Raw genomic sequence first — 25,581 nt, 5'->3', positions numbered from 1 at the left:
TTATTCGATTATTCGATTATAATCAAATATTATTTAAATAATCGATTATTCCAGGGAAAAAATAATCGCACAGTCCTAATCTGACTTATACGATCGAGCATATGTATGTGGACTTATAATTTTGCTTCTAATGTAAGTACAACACACGTGTTATATGTGCTTAATTTTGAATACTTTTAGGGAAGCTTGTGATGTAGTTATAACTTAAACTCTAGATTTAAAAAACAAAAATCAGTATTACTTTGACTATCAAATAACTACCGATATCAAGCTTAAAATAAAGACTATAATTTATTCAATTTCTAGTACATTGTTAAGATAAGGCACTGTAAAATAAGACGAATATTACTTATATAATGTTTGGTGTTTAGATATTATAATACAATGGAATAATTGAAAAATTAAATCTAAAACTTAAATAATATAGTTTCAAAGACAATCAACCCCTGACCATGTTTAATGCTGTAAATTTAAGGTGCCGAACATCAAATATAACTTACATTGTTTAGTTTTAACTTGCCGGTTTTCGGTTTATCACTTTTGTAGTGCCCGGATAGTTGGTATAGTACGGCTCTGCTTCTTCGTCTTCCGTATGCGTTGCTCGTGGGTTCTGGTTCTTCGGGTTCTGCTTCCTCTATGAAAAATAAAACTGATTAATATAATATAGAATATCAAAGTCAACTGCAAGTTTAATCTATACGAGTAAGAACAACTGTGATAAGTAATCACAATCGTTTGCATTCGTCCATCTATTGTAATTAGTGCCGTATTTAGACATTTTGCGCCTCGGCGCAAAAAAAAAAAAAATGGTGTTCCTCTAAGGAGTATACCCACGGAAAATATAGGAGATAGATCTCCGTGAACTTTTTAGATATTCTATAATCGATGCTATTTTTGTGTAGTAGGCACGCCACACGTGATAACAACAAATTTGGGAACTAATATTAGGTATATTAATAATATTCTGAATCAATAATATCTATATTGCTATAAATACATTAATAATTGTTATAAATATACTAATAATATATATTAATAAATTAAATGCAATAACATTAATTTATGATACTGCTATTAAAAGCAAAAAAAATAATAATTTCAAAATAATTTTAAAAGTTCAATAATTCACAAGTGAGCAAATTTTCGACCACAAAATTTTGATGCCCCCAAAAAACTGGCACCCAGGGCAGTTGTTGCCAGTGCCCCCTCTCTAAATGCGGCCCTGATTGTAATACATTATATTTCATCTGTGCAACACGATTACGCAACTTTTTCTTTTTTGACCCGACTAATTACAACACGATTACGAAAAAAATTTATAACACGATTGCGCCCTGATCCCTTTTTACCTAATAAAATCTCAAAATAATTATGCACCAACTTATGTGTATATATTATGTATATTATAGTTAATTTTTTTTTAAATTTTACGATAGTAAAAAAATAATTTTTTTTCTTAGATATTTCTATTCTTAGATAAAATATACAATGAGGCAGATAGTTTTATATACATTTTCATTATTTTAATTTTGAGTAAAATGAAGAATGTACTGGTTTTGTGTTCACAATTTCAGCCAAAAGAGGCTCCGATCATTACCGAATAGGAAGTTAAAAATAAGTATCTACCTTTACCTAGTAACTAATTGGTAATTTGAAATAGCTAATTTTTATAATTTTTCAGACAATTTCCAAATAATTGAAAAACAATACGGCTAAATTTACAACAACTAATTTTCAACAAAATCGACTTTACTTTATTTCATTAAACTCAAAAACTAAAACACTGAAACTGAAAAATTTCACTGTATGCTTATTAGACCATCGTTTGCTATAGGTATTTAATATAAAATAATTTTCTCGTTTTTAAGTAATTTATAGTTATTTAAAAATAACATGTTTATTTTAGCTGTTTTCAAATAGTAGCAGTTATTTAATAATTTAGGCTTGATATAAAATTTAAAAATTTAAAAAATTAATTCATACATATATATAACTGATGTATATTATTTATAAAAACATAGTTAAAATTAAATTTAGTGTAATTTCAATAAAAAAATATTATGAACATTGGAGTGTTAAATTTTAATAAAACGACATTAATAACAAAAATCTACAATATTTTAATACTTTAGAAATCATATATCTTCTAATTTTAATATACTTAATACTTGGACATTTTATATAAATATTTAAAAAAAAATTTTTTTATAGCTATTATAAGATGCCAAAAAGTTTTAAGTGATAGAAGATAATTTTTTTTTTGTTATTTCTGTACCTATATGATTTCGACCAGAAGTTAAGATTTCTAAGTTCATCACAATCATGAAAGGCTTCTGATAGAAAATATTATCTAGTTGATACTTTAGAGGTGTAATATTTTACATATGGATATCTCATTGGACGAGCCAATCATAATAAGATTAATTTTATATTGCTTAATCCCTTACACAAATTATTTTACTTATTTTTTTTTTACTTTCTTTTTCATTTTTATTATTTTCGGCCATCCAAGTATTTAAACGCTAAATTTAAGACAAAGTTTATATTATTTAAATTAAATTCCAAACAAAATATATTTTTATCTACTTCGAATGCGATGAAGAAACAATGAAAATATATATACACAAATTAATAGAATTTTCTTCTTTATCTTATCAGATTTTAAATATTGTAAAAAAAAATCGAAGTTTAAATTGATTTACATAAATAATGTACATTATTGAATTATTGAGTGTCTCGAAAGATTTCTATAGTTACAATTATAATAACTGTGACCACTGCTGCAATAATTTAGTTCCTATAATTAATTTTAAACACAAAGTTTTTATGGTGTCAAAGAAAGTTTTAATTATTATTGTTTGTGTATTTTTTTTCTAGTCTTTATTTCCTTTTTTTTTTTTTTATTTAATCAAAAGAACCAATTTTACATAATCCGATTTTCTAAAGAAGAAATACCTTTCAATGTTTACGCAATAACATTCGATATGCGTGCACTGTAGAGCATAACGGTATATTTTTGAAAGTTTATTATGTAAGAAGAATACAATATCAACTTCACTCTTTTTTCGAGAAATATTGTAAATGTACAATTAAGTTGCATTTGTTATTTTATTAAATTTAATTGCTTACTGTTATTTTACACAGAACTTGCAGCATCTTATATTGTAAATTTTAATATTAAATAGTATACTGAATATAGGTATACACTTGGTTATAATCATTTTTTTTCCAATTACTCTGTTGTGAACTTCCGTGACTTTCCGTCTATTAGACAGCTAGAAAAAGGTAAACTACCAATGATTTAAAATTATAAAATATTATAACACGTTAAGTTAACCCAATAAGCGTACTAATAATACACCTTATAACTCCGAACACTATTACACTGAAATATTTAAAAAAGGATTTTATGTTGATCATAATTGATAGTATGTAAATTCCATACCTGAATATGGATATAAAATTCTACCTGAATTATTGAGTACGATTAGCATAAAACGTGTTTTTTAACTCGTCTCATAAAAAATAACATACTTAAATTATTAAAGTTATTTAAATGCATATTTTCTAATTATTATTCTTCATCAAAATATCAGTGAAAAAGAACGATTTTGTACAATGTACATAAACGAAAGACAATAAACGACTGAATTAATTTTTTTAATGTGGCAGATTGGGTTTTTGGAATGGACATGATTAACTCTGATCACCCATCCCGTGATTTGTGATTGAATTTATTGATCGTGTTTATCTACTACACTTTAAAAATCATCTAAGGTTCGTAATTGCAAATATATGCGGTTTATACTGTAACAACTGTATACGCTAATCTATATCGTAAATATTTTTATTTTTTGCTACTTTTCTAATTGTTCTCATCAACATAAACCATATTGTTCTATACCCAGAGGATTGACAATCAAATTTTTGAGAGAATTACACAAGTTAAAATCCTATTTATCGGTACTATTATTGATTTTTAATATTGTTGTCTGGATCATATATTACCTTGTCAGACATTTTGTAACTCAAATATTGTACAAAAATAGTTTTCTCTCACATTCAAGTCAACTTTAAGTTTTACGCGTTTCGATTTATCTAAAAAGGGATTTGCTATCATTGATCGATATATAGTTACACTCGCAAGTCATTGGTTATTTGTTTTTGACGAGTAAAAATATGTTGAGGTTTTGATGTTATTTTAATACTAACCCATAAAATTTTAATTTTGTCTCTGTTGCCTTTGCAGATACAGACATTACTACTAGATTTAGTTGACTCGATATCTAATAATATTGACCAAAAACTAAAAATTTTCAGTGACTAAAAATAAAAAATTTCTGGTAAATTCGAAAAATATTTTGATATTAAAAGGTATATCAAAGTTGTTTTGTATCTACAGCTGCATTTAGATTCGATTCAAACGCGAGCGAACGAGAGCGTATACTACCGAATGAACCAGTGTATTTGGTAAACTGATTACAATAAATGGAATTTTGGCAAAGTTCTCTTCTAGAGCAGTACTATCAGTGAAAACCATACTTAGTAATACTTAGAAGCGAACATGAACGAATAATCTACACGGTGCAGCCGAATGTGTAGTAAATCTGCGGACAAATTCGTTCGGTAGCAGTAATTTTTGTTTCGACCATAGTCTAAACGTATCATACGTGATAACTTGTTGTTGTTTGTTACCAATGGATCAAACAATTTATCTTCTATTATATCAACCTAATTTCTATAATTACCAATCATAACATTTTATTAATGTGAGGCCATAAAGCCATGCTTTATACATGCTTAGTGATCATTTTACCTAACTTTGTACAATGACTGGGAATAACTTTAATTAGTTGTACAACATTTTATATTTCCACTTAAAGGTAAGTAATTTGTGAAAGGTATGTTTTGAAAATATTTCCAATACACCTGACTTACAAACAAAGCGATAGAGATATTGGAGTTGTAATTTTGTCGATGGACATTTTTGTAACATTAATAACAGATAAGAAAAATAATCGGCAGATAAAAATGTGATCTTCTGTACATATTCATACATAATATTGTAACGATTCAACAGTAAACAAGTTGAAGTCTTAGATAAGAAAAATCAATATATTGTGTCATCACCAATTTAAGGAAAACTGCATTTCGGGGCCGGATTACTTCGAAATAAAATTAATTTTTTTTTACAATCTAGTGGTTTATAAACATACATTTATAGATAACTTTGAAAGTTGTATAATTTCATAATTTCGGTATGTGCCTGCGCAGTAAAATATGTTTTTTTTAATTGGTAACACCTATTTTCCAAACCATATTCAGATAGGCCTATTTATTTAAAATAATTTTGATGTGTCAGTTGTGGTTCTAAATTCAAAATTGACTGAATAAGAGCCATTTCAATTTTAAAAAATTTTAATAATTTATTAAAATGCATAAAACTATTTATAATTATTTATTTTTAGTTTAATTATTGGTTCCTTTTTAATATTTTTTAGGTATTTTTTTTTATTTTTTTTTTTTTACTGTTATAAAATATTAGATATTAGATTAACATACTAACAATATACTATGAATTAATTAAAAGCTAAGAAAATGTGCAGTACTATTTGCTTAAAAAAAAATTACTAAAAATTAGCACATTATAAATTTATTAATCAAAAATAAATAAAAATATAATCAATAGTTTTTATTCAAAAACCAAAAAAATAATTTTAAGACCTCTATTTTGTTTTCCTAAAGCCAATATTTTATTAAAATATCTAAATACTTTTTTATTCTTTATAAAAAAAAAAAATATATTAATTTAAAATTAGTTTTGAGAGAATGTACACATAATTAAGCTAAAGATCGTGTACCTAGATAAGAATATTTGTAGTAATTAATAATGTGCTGAGTATCATCAATCAAAATATCACTGTTATAGATGATAATCACGGAAAACAATGAGACGTTACGGTAAGTTTTGAAAACGAGAAATTTCCCGTAATATTATTGTGATATTGTGTTAAAAAATACTCTCAAAAACAATACTATATTACACGTATACCTGAAGAAACACGATTAAATTGTTTTGTCAAAACATTATTTAATCAATAATCAGTTATGAAACATATTAATAGATATCTGCTGACAAATATAAATTAAATAATAAAACATTAGACAATTTCAAAGTACGAGTATATTATCTTAACTGGGTGCACGACGGGATAAAACGATCGACAAAACTTTGTGAAAATAGCACTATTTTATGTGCTGTTGACAAATCTCAAAACTTAACGTATAAAAGTCGTTGGTTTGTTTTTTTGTGTATCTGATTTTGATTTTCATTCAGTTACTATGGAAACGAATAAAGTCCATTTAATCTGAATACTATTAGGCGCAAAATATTTATCCATGACATGTACGACCGTAATATTCAAAGACCAATCAAGCCATTATCAGTAGAAATAAATAAAATACGTGTTCAAATTTTGTTTATTATTTGAATCCATGTAACTATTTTTAGTTATTTTACGTAGGTAAACTGAAATTCTTCAATGTTAATGTTTACAAAAACAAGGTTTAATATTTATTTAGGTTCACTATAGATACACGAAATCATAAGATAAAAATACATATTTCATATTTGTAAATAAAATATTTTATATTTTATTTCTAATATTTAATAATAATTCAATCAAATTTCACATTTTATTCTGGTGGCCTAAAATAGTACATTATGTATTACGCTAAACATTTTTGTTGAAAATTCTCATTAGTTATTAATTATAGTTAGCTTATCAATTGTTGATACTATTTACAAATTATAAATTAGAAAAATATATTAGCATTGTAGACTATTAAAGTATAGGAACATAATATAATGAACAGTTGTAAAGTATGCTACTTTTACTGGTTATAATTTAATTAAGTACCTTAAAGTATCTCATTTTTTAGTACTTAGTAATTACTAAACAGAATAAAAAAATAGCGGACATTTTTAGGGACCCATTTATTAATCCATGTATTTGACGAAAACTTTTTTCAAAGCAATTTATATTAAATGCATTCGGTCGTACACTAAAAATATAATAATACCCCAAGTTAAGTATTTATTTAATTATTTATTTATATATTAATTTATGAGTATTAACAAATCACTAAGTTTTGTTTTATTTTATTACTTTATTTTAATTTATATTAATTTGATTCAAATGTTTAATGGTTTTATATTCAATAAAAAAATTATAAATTTATAATACAATAATAATATAAAAATATATATTTTATTATAATATTATTTCAACAGCATTAAAAATAATTAAAAATCTAAAACACATACGTTGATATCTCTGAAATTATGAATGAATATAGAAAAAAATCAACTTATAGCATTCAAAGACCGTTTTATTAAACTCCGAAAAATCAATTCCAATCGTAAGTCTTCAAAAATTGAATTTAAACAAAATAACTATATATGTGATAAAACCCAAAACAGATGAGATGTAGGTAATGGATAAACAGCTGCAGAACATTAATATATTTACTAAACCAGTGGTTAGTCATAGTAATCAAAAAAATATTCCAAGTAAAACTTAAATTCAGGTTATCAATTATAATAATTGTTTCTTCTTCTTCATCATCTAGTCTATAATACTCTTTAAGAGTATTTTAATTTTTAATCCCTCCATTTTTCTCTATCCTGGGCTAATTCTCTCCAATTTTCAATTCTCATTCTCTTCAAGTCCTCTTCCACAACTTCTAACTATCTTTTTCTAGGTCGTCCTCGAGACTTCCACTCCAGTACTACTTTGTTTATATCATTCTCACTGCGCCACCACATGTGGCCTAGCATTGAATTCTTTGTCTTCTGACGAAATTTACTACTGGTGACATTTTCATTTCTTTCTGCAGCTCTTTGTTGTACTTCCTCCTCCATGTTTCTTTATCATTATCGTATAATGGTCCACATATTACCCTCCATACTTTGTTTTTAAAAGTTCTGAGTTTTCTTTCCATAGTGCTTGTGATTGTCCATGCCTCACACATTCATGTGAGTGTGGGTCTGATTATTGCTGAGTACAGCCTTGCTTTAGTTATTTTAGAGAATATTTTTGACTTTAAAAACTTATTTAGAGCGAACGTCACTCTTTCTGCTTTTGTCATTCTTACATCTATTTCTCTATCCCAATCATTGTTTTTACTCAGTATTGCACCTAGGTAACAAAATTCATTAATTTTTTCGAGCGCAAAAGAATCCGTATTAGTGTTGTCTTCTTTGCCTTGCAGTTCTATGTTTTTTCGTTTTATCCATATTAATTTTTAGAACTATTTTACTGGCTGCTTGTTCAAGCACTTGAGCTGTTTTTCGCGTGTCTTCTACGGAGTTTTCCAAGATATTTAGATCGTCTGCAAAGCCAAGTACTTGTACTTATTAATTATAAGAATACATCTTTTAAATTTAAGAAAATTTATAAAATGTTAAATTATACTAGTATACTCGTAAGTGTTAAATATTCTATTATAGTTAATTTTAAATCTTAATGGTTTATTAATTCTGCAATAAACAACTGGAGATAATTTCAAAACCCAGTCATAATTAATATCTATTAAAAGACCATTAAACGAAAATAACTTTTTTACCAACCAAAATGGAATCGAAATTTTTTAGTTACTTTTAGAACTTTCAGAAAACTGTAACTGGTTGATTAAAACTAGAAGTATTTGTGTTTAATTTTTGACGTTTTACAAGATAGCTGAATCGTCGCATTACACCGACTAAGCAAAGTCAGTTTCATTAACATATTTGCTTTATTCGAAGTCTTAATAAATTAACGTCATTTAGAATATGTCCATAGATATAGTTGATTTACAACTGGAATAGATAAGAAAATAACAATATCCATTAATGAAATAAAAAGAGAAATAGTTATTTATTTAGAAATTTAGTATTTAGTAAGAAACTAAAAAATTGAATTTATTTTCTTTTGTTCTAATATATTAACACTCAATCATTTTATATTAAATATAATGAATATAACTTAAATATAACATTCTTAACAATTCATAACTAATAACGTAGTTTTCTAGCTGTCCTAAACCTTTCATTAAACCCATATTTCTATATACGTTTTGAATACTTGCATATACAGCTGAAATAAAAATCCTTTGTAACATAGTTATGTTGGTAAATAATATGCATAGGCATACTAATTTGATATTCAATGTTAACAGTATCTTTCTTTCTATCTTATTTCGTTTGACGTTTATTAAGAAATAAATTATTAAATCTATTACATTTTCTAAAATGTTAACCAATTCTCCAAACCCATAAGTTACAATTTCAAATAGGAAAAATCATATTAAGTTTCAAAATAAATTGTATGTAATTATAACAGGCAGTAGCGCAACTAAGGGAATTTGGAATCCCCCCCCCCCCGGGAAATTTGTAATTAACTTAACCTTAGCTCATTTTTCCCACTGAACACCTTCGAAATTTTAATTTTTTTCAAATGTATAACGCCCCCTTCCTTTCTCGAAATAAATTCCAGTTCCGCCACTGTTAACACGTATAAATTGCTATTTTACGAAAGAGGAAAGAGTGTCTTGCAATATTATCCCTCTCAGCTAAAAGTACCAAATATATACAATGCACGTTTATAATTGTAAGTGAAAAAATAACGTACTTAAGTAACTCTAATACCATAATTTAGAATTTCAACATGTTCTTGTGATCTTTAAGAATTCCTAGACATATAATACAATTTTGATGCTATGGGTTAATCAACGAATCCAATTTCGTTAAAACCATACAGAGGGTTTAAACTAAAAATCTAAAATAATGATAACAAATACACAATCAGTTGCTTCTTTTTGACATCATTTATGCATAATAGACACCACTATTTTTGGTTCAACTACAAATTAATTATTATTAGGTACTTATAATACAGCATATAATTAAAATGTCAATATTTACACAAATTATTATATTGTATTATTTGTAAATTGCATAATGTATAATATAAATATATACAGGTATAGGTTAATTTCTTAAATATGAAATTTTAAAACTACATAACAAATAAGGCTTACAAGATTCCAAAGATTCCAATATTATGTCGATAATATTTTCAATTTATCTATAATCAATTTTTGGTATCTTAACAATATAATGGTAAAAGGCCAAAAAAAAACTTTTTATAAATACAATAACAAAAAAAATTAATTAATTTTTCTACAAAACATGGGCAAATGATTAAAAAAAATCTTCTAAATATATATAACTGCATATGAAATTCAACTAATATTATAATATCATAATAGAAAAAAAAAGGATTTATAAAACCAATTTTCAAACCAGAACAATACAAACATCTAACACATTAATATAAATCAACTACTTTACTTAGCACAATGGTTAATACATTTAAAAAAATAGTAAGTAAAAACTATTATGGTTATTTAATAAATCAACATTTATATTGATAAAAATGAATACCAAAAATACAGATTTAGAATTGATGACGTATAAAAAATCAAATCTGGAGTACAATAAAAGACGTTTGGCTCAGTAACAACGAATAGGTATTATGCACTTAGATGTACAACCAAAGCATATTACTCGCCAATGAAATGTTGAGACTAAAATATATTGCTTCTACGTAGGAAATATGCTAAACTATAATTGAATTATCTAATTAATCACCTCTTAAGTAGTACTACTTATATGAAATTAAGAGTTTAAAAATACAAACTATAGAATTAATATAAAAAATAGCATATGCAAAAAAAATATAGTTTTAACTAAGGTTAACAGTTATAACAATAGAATATAGATATACTGGGTACTAAAACTAAAAGTTATTGCTAATTAATGTAAGTTTAAAATATAATAAAATAAAAATGCTAATAATGACGGAAATATTATTCGTATTTTAAAATAGTTAGCTCTAAGATTTAAAATACAAATTAGATTAAAATATACTATTTAAATTTATTAAAATTTAGTTAAAACGGTCAAAGTTAAAAGGAAGAATTGTTAAAAATATATGATTTATGAAATGATTGATACATTATTTACTGTTTAACACCATGAACTGTTTAAAAAATTTAGTATTTTTATAATTCTAATAGTACCATTTCAACCCATAGACTATTAGATAACTTATATTATTGTTTACTTTAATTGAAAATTATAATTGCGCCAAATAAAAAAGTATTAAATGAAAATTAGTTTACAATACACCCTTGTCTAAATATAAACTGAAACAACTGTAAACTTTATAATTCTGATAATAAAATAAATGTCTAAGTACATGGGTAATGTTATTTAGTGAAAAATTGGAAATGAAAAACCGTTAATGACATCAATACCAAGTGTTTGTCCTTCATCTTTTCACTTCACGAACAGAATACTGATGATCACTGACATAATGGATAGCAGGAGTGTGGATCACACTTCGAACTTGTATAGGTATTGCAAAGATGGGTGTCATGTTAGCAATATTATTTGTATAAATTTGAAAAATATAATGAATTATTGACATTGAAAAAAAAACGAGGTTCGAAAGGTTTCCACGTGAGACACAACAGGTAAACATTCAAATATATGTTAGTTTGTGCACAACAAAAAAAAAGGGACCCCCGTATACGTGTTCCCACTATAAGATGCAAAAAATATTATACGCTTAAGATTCTTCATGACAGATTATTGGACTTGAAAATGTTTATATGAAAAATAAATGCATTGTGTAATAACTCGCATGTTGCATAAAAAAATCCGTGGGTGAATGGGGGGTCGTGGCAATGAAGCGGTTGAGTCTAAACGTATAATGGTCAGTTTATATCCGGCTTCCGGTGGTTTTACATTCCGGATGGAGGAAGACTGTTTCACTGTTTCAAAAGAAAATATCACCACCATTCCCATCTGCATATCATATTTACGCGCACGGGGTAAATTTTTACCCCAAGGTTATTCACTATAGTATGTTATAATTTGAACTTCATTGATCTATTTTTCTTGTTGCTATTCATATTTATTTTAAGAATCGAATAACTCGATCGGATTTAATTTTAGTCTATTTTTAAAAAAAGATAATAGTATTTTCCTGTAGTGAATATGGCCTCGACGCCAATATTTTACAAGTATATTCGCTTTTGATAACACCGTATTATGACTGAATAATATTGAACATTTCAAAGTAATAAGTTAAAAATAGGTACTTGTGAGAGATATACAGAAATTCTACGGAGCGATTAAAAAATATTATGATTTTAAAAAAACAAAAACCCAGGGTAAATAATTTTCAGATATCACTGTATACGACTATAATACGTTCTAGATAAAATAAAATGTATAAAAATAACATGAAACAACAAACAGTATATTTATAGAAGTATTATTTAAAGCTATTGAGGAGGACAAACACCTAAATACATTATTTTATTACCTATACACAATATAAATAAGTCTGGGGTAATTATTTACCCCGTGCGCCGTACGACGGGTTGATTGGTACTAAAAATTATTCTCGAGACAAAAGCAGCCATGTCATTGATATCTCTTATAACACGAAAAAATAATCTCATATCAATCAAGAGTAATTTTCACTGCATTTTTTAAAACAATAGATCATATTTTATACAAAAAATAAAGAATGATGGAAAAAAAAATATAAAAAAAGACAAACCATAATGGGATAAGCTGATTAATCATAACAAGTTAGAGGGCATAGTATGGTGCGTTGATTAGCCACAGCACTGTAAGTGCTGTGTGTAAAACATTGGCCGTTAACGGTCCAAGTTTTTGATGACCAAGCAATGTCCTCAAAATACATGTTTCCAAGAATCAACATTAATGTATCAACAAGAAACCTACTAAAATTACATCGTTACCACTATTAGTCAACGGCCATAGTAGTCGAAGCTTAAATCAATAAAAATAACATAACAGATCAGCTTTGTGTATTCGTTCATTTAATTTGTTATATTATACATTCTAATATATATAATTGTAAATTGAGTGTATGTCTTATTGACCAAATTTAACTTAAGCGTTTTTTTTTATATAATTGATTATCAATTTGATTGTATAATTGATTAATTAACATTAATACAAAATAAAATACAAACTTGGGAAAACAAATAATTTTAAAATCGCATTCAATGCAAGATTTTTTTTTTTAAATTATAGTTTCAATGGTATATAAATAAGATCCACTGTTGTTTTTTTTTTGTTTTAAAAATATAAATTGCTGTTTTTTTATAAGTTTGTAATAAAAAATAATTAATCATGATTTTTAACAAAACGACCAGTCATTGGATAACTCTATAACAACTTATAACTCAAACTTTAAACATTTGTAAAAAAACTGACAAACCAAAAATTCTATATTTTTAAAACTTTGTGTATTACTAGGCACACTGATAGCTTTATGTTGAGCAGTAAAATAAAAGATCATTTATTTTGCTGAAATACAATATATAAACACGTTATTGATGAAATTGAATAGTTAAAAAACTGTATTCTATTCTACTCGATTTGTCAACTTTTTTTTCATTTATTTTATACTAAAATTTAAATGAACTGAGTTATTCAAATATCAAATTAAATAGGCACCAATCTGTTTCCTAATGACTTATTGACATATTTGATTAAAATATTAATGTATTGACTTACTCGATTTTATTACGGTGAATGGGTTTGTAATATAATCTCTAAAAGGAATACCTAAGTACGAGTATACTCTATATGTATAAATCGTGTCGATCTTACCTGGATCGTAGTCCATACCGACGTGCATTTCCGCCATTTTGGTATGTGTGATGTCTTTATGGGAAGCCAAAAACAACACCACTTCTCGTTTTTCATTTTTGATCGGTACAATGTCCAGCAAACACCAAAATGGAGATCCTAAATAAAGAAAACAAGATTTCTAAGTACATGGTAGAATGTTATTTCCTTATCAAAACAGACAGACAACTCAAATTTAAAGTAAAATCGACGAATGATTCTCGTTAAATACGTGTAAATATTTCCTCAATTCCTTTCCGTTCGAGTCAGTCTTTGATACATAGTGGTCATATGAGATCCGTAGACTCATTATTTGTTTTTCTATTCTCACATACACTTCAGACTTCGGCGAAACCTTGTTATCTCCTATGTAGTGCTTTACCATTAAATTCTAACGTTATGTTTGCCCCAAAGAATGATTTTTATTAGTTTTACTTTAAAAAAAATGTGTAAAATGATTTACAATATTTTATTTTAAATTGGAAAATTTATTCACTTAGGTGGGGAAATGAGACAGAATAGTGAAATATACTTTGGGTCTTGTGGGTCACTAAAAAAAAATATGTAGTAGCTACATAGTATCATTTATATACATTTAAAAATAAGAAAACTAGAAAAAAAAGTATTTTTTGTAATGGTTGGTATAATAAATTATAAACTGAATACCTATATAATAAAACTTTAATTTAAGGTCAGAGAAGAATGTCAAAGTCTGAATAACTTGTACGAAGCAATTGGACCTTATTCAGACTGCAAAAAATATTTCTTTTTTTAAAAATAATTGAATTGTACAACTTAATATAATGTAAATCGAATGGAGAAAATCACTCCATATATCTAAATAATCCAAGTACACCCCTTTAAACAATTGTAAGCTAGTAACCATGTAGTTTAAACAATGAAATAAGAAGAAAAAAACTTTGATTTTAAATTACAATTAGTAATAACACGAAAATAAAACTATTGACATTTTCAAAATGACAATATATTTCCTAAAAATGAAAAATGGATATTGGATACATTTATAAACATAATATCAATCTGAAATAATATTGTAAATATTAGAATAATATATCATTAAAATTTAAAGCGGAAGTGATATTACAATATTTATTGTCTGTGATTTTTAAATAACAGTTTTAAGTTTATAGTTTAAAGTTTTTCATTTTTTATTTTCCATAAGAAAATTAGATTCATCGCTATACTATGATATTCTTTGGGGAATAATATTTCAATAAAAGAAATGAAAATCTATAAATAGTTTTTTGTTTCCCTGCTGAGTACATATAAAATATGATTTTTATCATTAAATATTAAAATAAAAATTTAGAATGATTTAAAATAATTTTATAAGGCAATGCTAACATAAATTCAAATAACTGTGAAAATATTTGTATATAAATTAACACATTTTTTGAGCTATTTACTTGCGTTTATTACACATCATTTTTAGTCATGTAGTTAAAAGAAAATATTTTATGTGATTAAGCTATAATCTTTAAACAATTTCAGTTAATATGATGTATATTTGACAATATGAATCAGACAATTTGGTTGTGAAACTGCTATGCTCTTAACTTGTAAAAATAAGAATAAAAAACTTTTTTATTTTAAAAAAAAAAAAAAGAATAATGCAAGTAATTTCATGGTTAATAGAAACTAATAAAAAAGACAAAAATATTAATAAGTTATTTGTTTTTATACATATGTCTGATTTGTACACCACCAATTGTTTAATATGAATATTATTATTATTATTACTATAATTTTTTTTCATTGTATATTTATTCAGTGAATAAGAATGTTCTAACGAGTTTATCGTTTATTTACTAGAAAATCCTAAAAAAAAACGACGACGAAGACGATAAATATCTGTCATGTCATTTGTCTATACCATCGACGCTGTCAATTACTGTAAGTTCCTTTTTATTTTTATATTTTTCAATATCTACACACGAACAATTTATGTACATCTATCTTACGTCAGTATATCATAGAAAATTGATCTTAGCTTTAAAAATGTCTATTATTATTATTGAATACAATTTAATTTTATGGTTGTGATTTAGTAAAAAGCTTGGAATAAGTGATAAAAAAAAAGAAATGGAAAAATAGTATAATGAAAATGAGTTGAATTATAAAATCTTTAAAAATAGGAGAGTAACAACAATTTTTGAATATTTTTTAATTTTTATTTAAGTTTTTGCTCTTTATTAATTACTATTTCAGATGAAATGTAACTTGACATTACAGTGCAATTACAGTTCTTATAATAATTAGGCTATGATAACTGAAAAATATTTTTAAAATGGTCCACATCAATAAAAATCAAATAATTTAATTATTTCGATAAGGTCACAAAGAATTGTATAAATTAATAATAAAATTAATAAAAATGAAAAAAATTTTGAAAATCATTATACTACAAGAATAATGTTGTATGGAATCATTATTTAAAAATATTTTTCCACAAAATTATTTTTTTCGTATTAACGTTGATTCGAGGGAGAAAAATTTAATTATTCGATGAAATATATAATTTTATAGTAATGAAGCATAAAAAAATTAATTTATTAATAAATTAACTATATAACTAAAACATATTTTATTAGATAAATTATGAAAATTTAGACTTTGAATAAGATCTTACATGCTCGTAGTTGAATATATATATATATATTCTACAATTACATTACATTTAAGAGTAACCAATTTGCATGCAATTCATGACTAAGGTATATAACATGAATGCCTAAAAGGTTGATCGCGACTTGAGTTCCAGTCCAACGTGACCCCTTTAATTTTTTTTTCATTTTTTTTAGAAAAAAATTTAAATATTTATTTTTTTGTACATTTTATAATTTTGTTCGACCCACGAATATAAAATTAGATCAATAACAATTAATTAAGACAATATATAATTATATTATAATATAATAGTAATAAATAACAATGAAAAATGAAATTATTCACCGAGATCGAGTAGTTGTGTGGTTATATGTATGTATAACCACACAGTTATGTGTTATATGTATGTAATATATAATGTTATATCTAAGGGATATTTCGTACTAAATAACGGTATTCATCGTGTTGGTATAAATTGATAAAAAGTATTTTAAAATATGTGTTATACAAAATTGAAAAATTAAAGTTATTATTACATATTAATATTTTAAACAGAAGAAATATATATGTAGCATGCAACATGCATGTTTATAAAATATATTTTTGCGCAATGACAACCTTTTATTTATTTTTTTTTTCGGTCGATCGTGACAACCTACAATAACTCAGAGATCGATCACAAATCAAGTATTTAAAAGTTTACCATATCTGGTACACACGATGGTAATTTTTAAACTACGATTATGATAAATCACTGCATTCAGAGTTTTTATTGTGAGTTGTTGCAAAGGCATCGGTTTCAATTTAATATTTTACCCAATATAATTGTTGTATTATTGTCCTTTCACGCATAAATATTAATTTATCAATACATATATAAGTTATGGAAAATTCATTATTTCATAATCGGATAACGCTACGCACACATTTTTTCACCAATACCTGTTTTGAGACGGTAAATAGTGTTTACAACTCCAATAAACAGACAATGCCCGATAAACAGCTTTATACTTAAACAATATCCGTAAATTATCATACTACCAACGTATAATACCTACGTGTCTACGCAATAGGCAAGATGTGAAACGAAATAATGAATACTGGTTGAATAATCGCCTGATTTTAAATCCTATTATTGTTGTCTGTCAAACAGATTATTCAATAAAAGTTAAAAATGGTATGAATTATTTTATTGATATGAATTTTCATAACAATGAATGCTAAAATTACAAGTTAGTAACTACAATATTTGACGACCAAAATATAATTATTAGCTGAATTGTTCAAATAATTGTTAAAAATGTTTATTATTATTATAATATAATTATAATTATTATAATTATATTAACATAATTTGTATTTTTGTGCTTAATTGTTCATATATTATTTAATATTCATTATAATTTTTTTTCTTATAAAATAATTTAATATCCAACGCCAAATATTTATATAATTTTAGTATTAATGAACCATTTTCTCTTAAAAATATTTTCTATGTTAACCCCCCCCCCCCAAAAAAAAAAAAAAAAAAAAAACGAAAACATGGTAAACAAAAGTCATTGAAATTAGAGATGTGTAATCCGGGTGACTGGTAATTACTCGATACTCCAATACTCGATATCATAATGAAGACTCTGCCCTTACCCGGTACCAGGCTGATAATCTGTGTATAAAAATATGTAGGTACATATATTAATATAATATGGAACATCTTAAGTTCTGAGTTGTAATTTATTTTGGCACATTTAGGATTAACGAACCAATTTCCATAGCTGGTTATTGTTATTGTGAATAACTGGAATTTTATTCTAAGAATTAAAAAAATAAATTATGGGTTTATTAATAAATTACATAAAAACAATCTTAAATCAAAACACATTATTTCCCATCGGCCATCACCCATCAATCGACAGTCACGGTTCACTTATTATCATTTTTGCTGTTGTTCTTACTTTGCGTTTTGTCTGCTTATAATTTTAAATTTATCTATAACTTCAGATTTTTTTTATTTTTTTTATTCGATCAATACTATAAAATATGAATCGAACGAATGAATTGGTGATGATGAGGAAGCAAAATGTAATTCCTTTAATTTTTTTTTTAATTAATATAATTTAGAGGTGTTTTGGTTAACCGACAATTACTCGATAGCCGAGTACTCGATGTAATAATTAAAACTCGGCCCTTATCTGACTTTACACTGTATTTTTATTCTTACTTTACCTGGTACCCGGTGTAATACTGACATTTTTACTCGGCCAATACTCGGTGCTCGATTTATAATTTTTTCCTCGGAACATCTTTAGTTGAAATCGCCTATGAGTTTTGACTGTGAATTTAGGCTAAGTTTCCAATACAATTTATTAAATATCCTCAAAAAAAAAAAACAGTTAACTATCAAACAATAAATATAATTCATATTTCATAACTAGAAAATGAATCTGTAGTTCAGGCTGAAACAAATATAAATTACATTGGAAATTGTAATTTGTTATGCCTTGTATGTACTATTTTTTAAATTTAAAATATACTAATTTTATTACTAAATTAGTAATAATATTTGCCCGACAGATGATAATTAAAACATATGTTCACTCACTTGTTACAAACCTACCGTTCTAAAACACTACCAAAAAACAACAATAACCCTACTAATAGCTAATGGCCAGTGGCAGCCCGTCAGGGGAGACTTTGAAACTGAGTCTCCCCATAAAAATACCTACTTGCTACTAATAAACCATAAGAACTCATAAAAATATTTTTTTCTAATATAATATAAATTATGAATATTTACTGTTTTTATTATCATTAGTGGACAAGCCACATAATTCTATAAATAGTTTCTTTTGATGGTTTTTTTCTGATACCGTCAATACGACGGACATCGTTTGGATGAAACTGTTACCCGGCCGTTTCAGTCATTACATTATATGTTATTATATGTTATGACAGGGTATTGCGGAGAGAGCCAGAGTTAATAAACAGCGATTTATAGATAATATTGAAACTGGGTTCAATTATACGCTGCCGGTTGCTGCACTGCTTGTTCCGTGCGTTCTATGTTCATTCGTCATGCCAGTGTACACTACAATTGCATCTTGCGCCGAGCGTAACTTTTGTTATCTGTTAATTTTATATTTTTATCTTATAAAATGGAAAAAGAGAAGATTTTAGATTTTTGATTATTAAATGGTTTTAATTCCTTAGTGTGTGAACAAAAGTGTAGTGTAAAATGTCATCGCCCAACATCAAATATGATTTTAAACTGTACAGATGGGAAGTATATAAAAAAGTTTAAAAACAGTTGGTATAATAAATTGCCTTGGTTAATTGGTTTCAGTAAAAGGAATAAATTATTTTGTTTTACATGCGTAATTTTTGGTGGGGAGAAGGAATGTAGCGTTGATGGGTTGTCGTCAGTAAGAAATTTTTAAGGTTTCAGAAAAACATGCGATTTCTTAAAAACATTTAACAAATCAAGAAAAATTTCATCTATTAGATAAAATTCAAATTGAACACGCAATATCAGAAGGTTAGAGACTTGCTGCTGTAAAACATAATGAACAGGTTGGTGTAAATGGACATTTGTTAACACGTATGATACATGTTGTTTTTTTGGGTAAACAAGAACTTGCTATTTGTGGGCACCGGGAAAAGAATCTTTAAATAAAGGGAATTATTTTGAATTACTTGATCTACTTGGACAAGAAGAGCAATTACTCGAAGAACACCTTTAGTCATCATCAATGTTTAAAGGTACATCTAAGACAATACAAAATGAGTTAATAGAGTGCGTTACTTCGGTTTTATATTCAATAATTTTTAATGAAATACAGAATGTTAATTTTGTTTCAAGCAGATGAAACAACAGATGTATCGTGCCGATCCCAGATGAGTATCATTTTTCGGTATGTAGTCGAACAAAATATTGTTGAACGCTTTATTGGTTTTTTTGACGTTTCAAAGAATAAATCAGCTGCTGGCTTAACAGATGTAATTTTATCTGAAATAAATAAATGGGGTATTGGAAATAAAATTATTTACCAGACCTATGATGGCACATCGATTATGTCAGGAGAAAAAAATGGCGTACAAACTCGTATTAATCAAATTTATCCAACTGCATTATTTATTCATTGTATGTTCATCAGCTGAACTTGATATTGTTGCATAGTGCTAAAACAATAAAATCAGTCAAGCTTTTTATTTGCAATTTAAGTATGATTTACACTTTTTTAGCCGGTCTACTAAAATAAGTGAATTATTAAGAGAACAGGGCTTTAAACTTCCAATTCAATCAGACACTAGATGGAATTATCACTCAAGAGCCGCTTTTACGATAAAAAAACATTTTTTAGAAATTAAAAATGCTCTTATTCATGTTACTGAAGAACCTGGTTGGGACCCTATATCTATCTGTACAGCATCAGATCTTCATGACAAGCTAATGATGAGAAATTTGTATACTTGTTGATTTTGTTTAGCAAGATTTTTATACATACGGATCATTATTTAATTTTCTCCAATTAAAAATCCTTTCAAATATTAAATCTTGTATTTTCGAAATTCAAAATTTAAAACAATATTTGACTGATTTAAGGAAAAATTTGAGTGTGAATATTTATGTGAAGAAGCAATGGGATAAATAATGTATTGAAATACGATGATCAAAAACGAGATGAATTACGTAAGATTACATATGAAATATTGGATTCTTTAATCATTCAAATTGATATACGATTTGAAGATTTTCCTAAACTAGAGTTCGTAGAAATCTTAAACGAAAAAATGTTCAAAAGCTACCACACCAATTTTCCCGATTCGAAGTTAATAAAATTACTGCAGCATTACCCTAATACTTTCAATACAGATGGTTTACGAAATGAATTAGCAGTTATTTATGCCGATGTCAAAAAACATATGCCTTCTCATGAACTTTTAGATTTTATAATAAAAAGTAAGTGATAATAATTCTTCCAAACAATGTTTTACATAATATTTTTTTTTTTTTTTTTTTTGTAGGTGATTTAAAAGAAGATATAATTACTACCAAACCTAACCTACTAAAGTTACTAAACTTTGTCAGTTGGTATTAACAATCCCGGTTACGACTTCTTCTAATGAACATTCTATAAGTAAACTAAAGCGTGTTAAAAGTTTTCTTAGAAACACAATGACACAAAAAACTAAAATGAGCTATCAAGTTTATCATCTATGGCAACTGAAAAAAAAACATTCTAAACGATATGGCAAGGGATCCAACATTTGTGGAGAGTGTTATCGATAAATTTTCCGGAAAAAAAGATCGAAAAATTGAATTGATTTATAAAAAAAATTAAAACATACACAGAAAGTATATATTTTGTAATTTAATTTTAATATCAAACCTAGACTCATTAATCAGGTAAATAAAAGAATTTTTATTATTCAGTGTAAATGTTACAGAACATAGTTTTAATTTAATTAGTCAAGATCCCCAGCATATTAAGTCACGGGCCGCCACTGGGCCATAGTTATCGGGCTTAAGAATAATTAAAAAAAAAAAAAAACATAAGTTCAACAACTCGCAGGTAAAAAAACTTTGATATAATATCATAAAATAATACAGCACTTGGTGGTATTTAAATTAAGACCGAAGTTTTCGTATTGGATAGGGAAATATTGCTATTTATTATTACACCACATTGACGTTTTATCGATTAAGCTTAATCAACGGTAAAAAAAAAATATAAATGTAATATTTAAATCCACCGTTTTAGTTCGTGTCACCACTCGTATAATATTATTAAACCACCCCGCTTTTATCAGCTCTCGATAGAAAAGTCATTAGTGCACAACAAGGTGCCCAGCGCACGTCCTGAGATTTCTAATTACTGGTAATGTATAAATTACTATACTCACAAAGGCCAATTAGTATTAATTTTCCTATCTATATCATCACCTTACCTATATCATTATGAATTCTAATATTCATAAATCCACGAGTTCAAATTATAAGAATAAAAATACATCAAATAAAACGATAACACTGTTAGTAATACCAAAATCATTATTAAATCAATTGGGAGCTAACTCTTCCCAGACCTCTCAGGAAATGATAACGACTAGTAAGCAGACCCACACGAGTCAACCAAATTCATAAAATCTCCAAATAATGCTATCTCTCCATTTCAGAAAAAGACACAAAATATATAGCTTCTATAGCCCTTTCTTACGATGATTTCTAAATGGTCACTGACGTCATTGATTATTCGCAGACAGCCAATGAAATCAAACCTCCAAACTCGCCGCCAATACTCATTCAATTAGAACTACCATAAATTACAACACTTATAATTAAAATGAATAAATTAACCAATTCTACCGGTTTCAACGGTAAAGTTACAACCAAAGGCTTGAAATTACAAACATTTAACTCTTATTCATACAGAGTCGTTGTAAAATACCTTAGAGTAAACGAGGATCTATACCACTATTTTCAAAATAAAGAACATAAACATTATTAATTTTACTAAGTGTCTATGATGCATTATATATATTTATTTAGTAAATATACTTATATATTGTTGCGAATAACTAGAATAAGAAAGTAATATTAAATATAAACCTCGATATTATGAAAAATTGTAACTTTTTAATAAGCCATATATTTCCACAAATGTCTTCATTCTCTACTCAAATTAGTTATTTGAATTCTAATAGTATAAAACATTGTTTTACTTACAATGTAGTAGTTTGCACAAGGTAATCGGAACTATTTTTAAAATAATGAAAATAAATAAACCATAAATTTGATTAATTAAAATATAATTATTTTAAATGATTCATCGATGAATTAAACTTTTTAATACCGTTATCTGTAAATAATTACCGAAGAAGATTAATCAGTCTTTAATAATGATTAGTTAATAATGTTGAAAATAAATTTAACACTCTACAGTTTTCAATACATATTTTCTTTGACTAATTATGTTTTAAAAAACTATAATTTAATATTATGGCTGAATTTTAATTATATTCCCCCATAAAGTAAATCATCAATAATAGATCAAGTCATAATTTTGTACATACTCAATAAAATAAAGTATTTTATTATTCAGAAAATAGGTTTGTAAGAAAGTAGATAAAGTAAATACATATGTAGACAATACATTTAATTTTAAATGAAACTAATTTTTTATTATTTAAATAAATTTTGTTTGTACTATAGGAGTTTTAAATATAAAAATACTGCATTATACAGAACTATACCTATTAAATAAATTCTTATAATCGTATTTCATTATTTTTCTAATAATTTCTGTCGATAAAATTAAAATCAAATTATTTTTGAAACAATTATTAAAAATAGAAATTATTTTATTTTATTTGCTAAATATTTTTGCAATATTTAGTTAGCAACGCGATTGTAGGAGTAAAGATAGATTGGGAACGTTTAACATTTTTTATAACACGATTGCGAATGAATGTTGCTTATCACAGCATTTTTTTTTTTTTTGAACGAACATTTTTGTAGGCTACGGTGCCAAATTTATATTTTTGTAAATATGTAAAGTTGTCTGAATTTTATTTTATTTGAGGATTGATTTACATTTTTTTTTTAGTAATATCTTCTCTATATTGAAATTATTGTTGTATTATAATTACGTTAAAAAAAAATAAAATAAAATGATTCAAAATATGTGTTCAATTAAAAAACGGTTTTAGGTACAAATATTAATAAAATTACATAATAATGTATAATTCATAAAAAACTGTAAAGAACTGAAAAAATAAAAATAAAAATTTACAAAATAATAGTTTTGAATAATACTGCACATCTATAGGAATCGAGTTGGTTTTTCATCAAATTAATAAATAAATTAAGTTTAGGAAAAATATTATAGTTCAATATGTTAGTATTTATTCTACGTCATATTTATCTTATAGCCCAGTGTAATAGTAGAAAACTATTGTTGTTAATTTTATAAGATTTAATTATTTGAAAATAAAACCAAATTTGGAAAAATAATATGAAACTTATTAATTCAGTATAGGTGCGTTGTAATAACGAAAAATAAAGCGCACCAAAGCAGTCCTAAACAGTGCAATGGTTGTCAAGGCCGTATCTGAGGGGGTCCAGGGTGTATGGACCCCCCTGAAATTTCTTCAATATTTTACGAATGTTTAAAAATTATTTATTTTTAATACCAACATAAATATTTTCAGTCAAAAATGACTTAAGCTTCAATTAATCATTGGCGGCTTTTAGTTATATATCATAATTTCATATGAAAATATAATATTAATTTTAATAAAAGAAGATTAAATCTTTTTCTTTCTTATTTTTAACCAAATATCAAAAGTTAAAATCTAAATTCAATGAAATTACAATACACATGTTTTGGACCCCTCTCGAAAAAAATTTCTAGGTACGGTCTTGATGGTGGTGCGGCGTGCACGTTTTATCATGTATATTTTATTATAGTACCACATGAATCGCTACCACACTGCTTTGGTGATCACAGTGTCTAACACTTAATCTGACAACGCCGCACGAAAAAAGGCAGGTTAAAAATCGTTCGCAATCGTGCCACTCGCAATTGTATACTACCCGATTGTACATGCTTTGTACATCTGTGAACAAATTATATTTATTTAAATTATAGACTGCTTAGTTGGACAATTTTGGCATTGAATACTTCTTTCTTTATTGAATTTTTTTTTGAAAAATTATGTATATTCGTATTATAAAAATCATATGCTGAAAATAGATTTTTAAAAAATCAAATTTTTATTCGTATATTTGAATTAGAAGGTTAAATATTTCGCTATTGTCTTATAAAGTGTTTATTTGAACATTTTCTACGATTTAAAAATACACATTATTTGATCTACCACTATCCAGTTGAAATATGTTGTTACACACTAAATACTAAGTAATACATAAGTACACATAATATTTTTTTTATACTTTTTTTGTCATCCACACATATTCGTAATAAAATATAATGTGTCATATTTTAATTTTGATATTAAATTAGTACTCGTTTTTCTTTTGAATTTAGATTAGAAAGAATGAATCGACTTAAAGGCTTAGTATGATAAAATATTATATTTCTGTATTTGTATGTATGTATGTATGTATGTGTGTGTGTGTGTGTGTGTGTGTGTGTGTGTGTGTGTGTGTGTGT

At 26.0% G+C, this 25,581-nt stretch overlaps 1 protein-coding gene across 7 annotated transcripts in view; it reads right to left on the bottom strand.

The window, feature by feature from the left end:
* LOC112680296 (potassium voltage-gated channel subfamily H member 8) overlaps nucleotides 1–25,581 on the bottom strand; it is a 201,275-nt gene that overhangs the window by 68,139 nt on the left and 107,555 nt on the right. For all 7 annotated transcript variants that reach the window (XM_025550339.1, XM_025550346.1, XM_025550341.1 and 4 more), the window contains exons 4-5: nucleotides 13,763–13,900; nucleotides 501–634 (exon numbers count right to left, since the gene is read on the bottom strand). In XM_025550339.1, the coding sequence (XP_025406124.1) occupies nucleotides 501–634; nucleotides 13,763–13,900 (272 nt within the window). The remainder of the gene's footprint in view (nucleotides 1–500; nucleotides 635–13,762; nucleotides 13,901–25,581) is intronic.

Source organism: Sipha flava, unplaced genomic scaffold, assembly GCF_003268045.1.
Source record: "Sipha flava isolate LNK unplaced genomic scaffold, YSA_version1 176_pilon_pilon, whole genome shotgun sequence".
NCBI lineage: Eukaryota > Metazoa > Arthropoda > Insecta > Hemiptera > Aphididae > Sipha > Sipha flava.
Note: the sequence above shows the minus strand (reverse complement) of the source record. Positions and strands in the feature narration are given on the sequence as shown.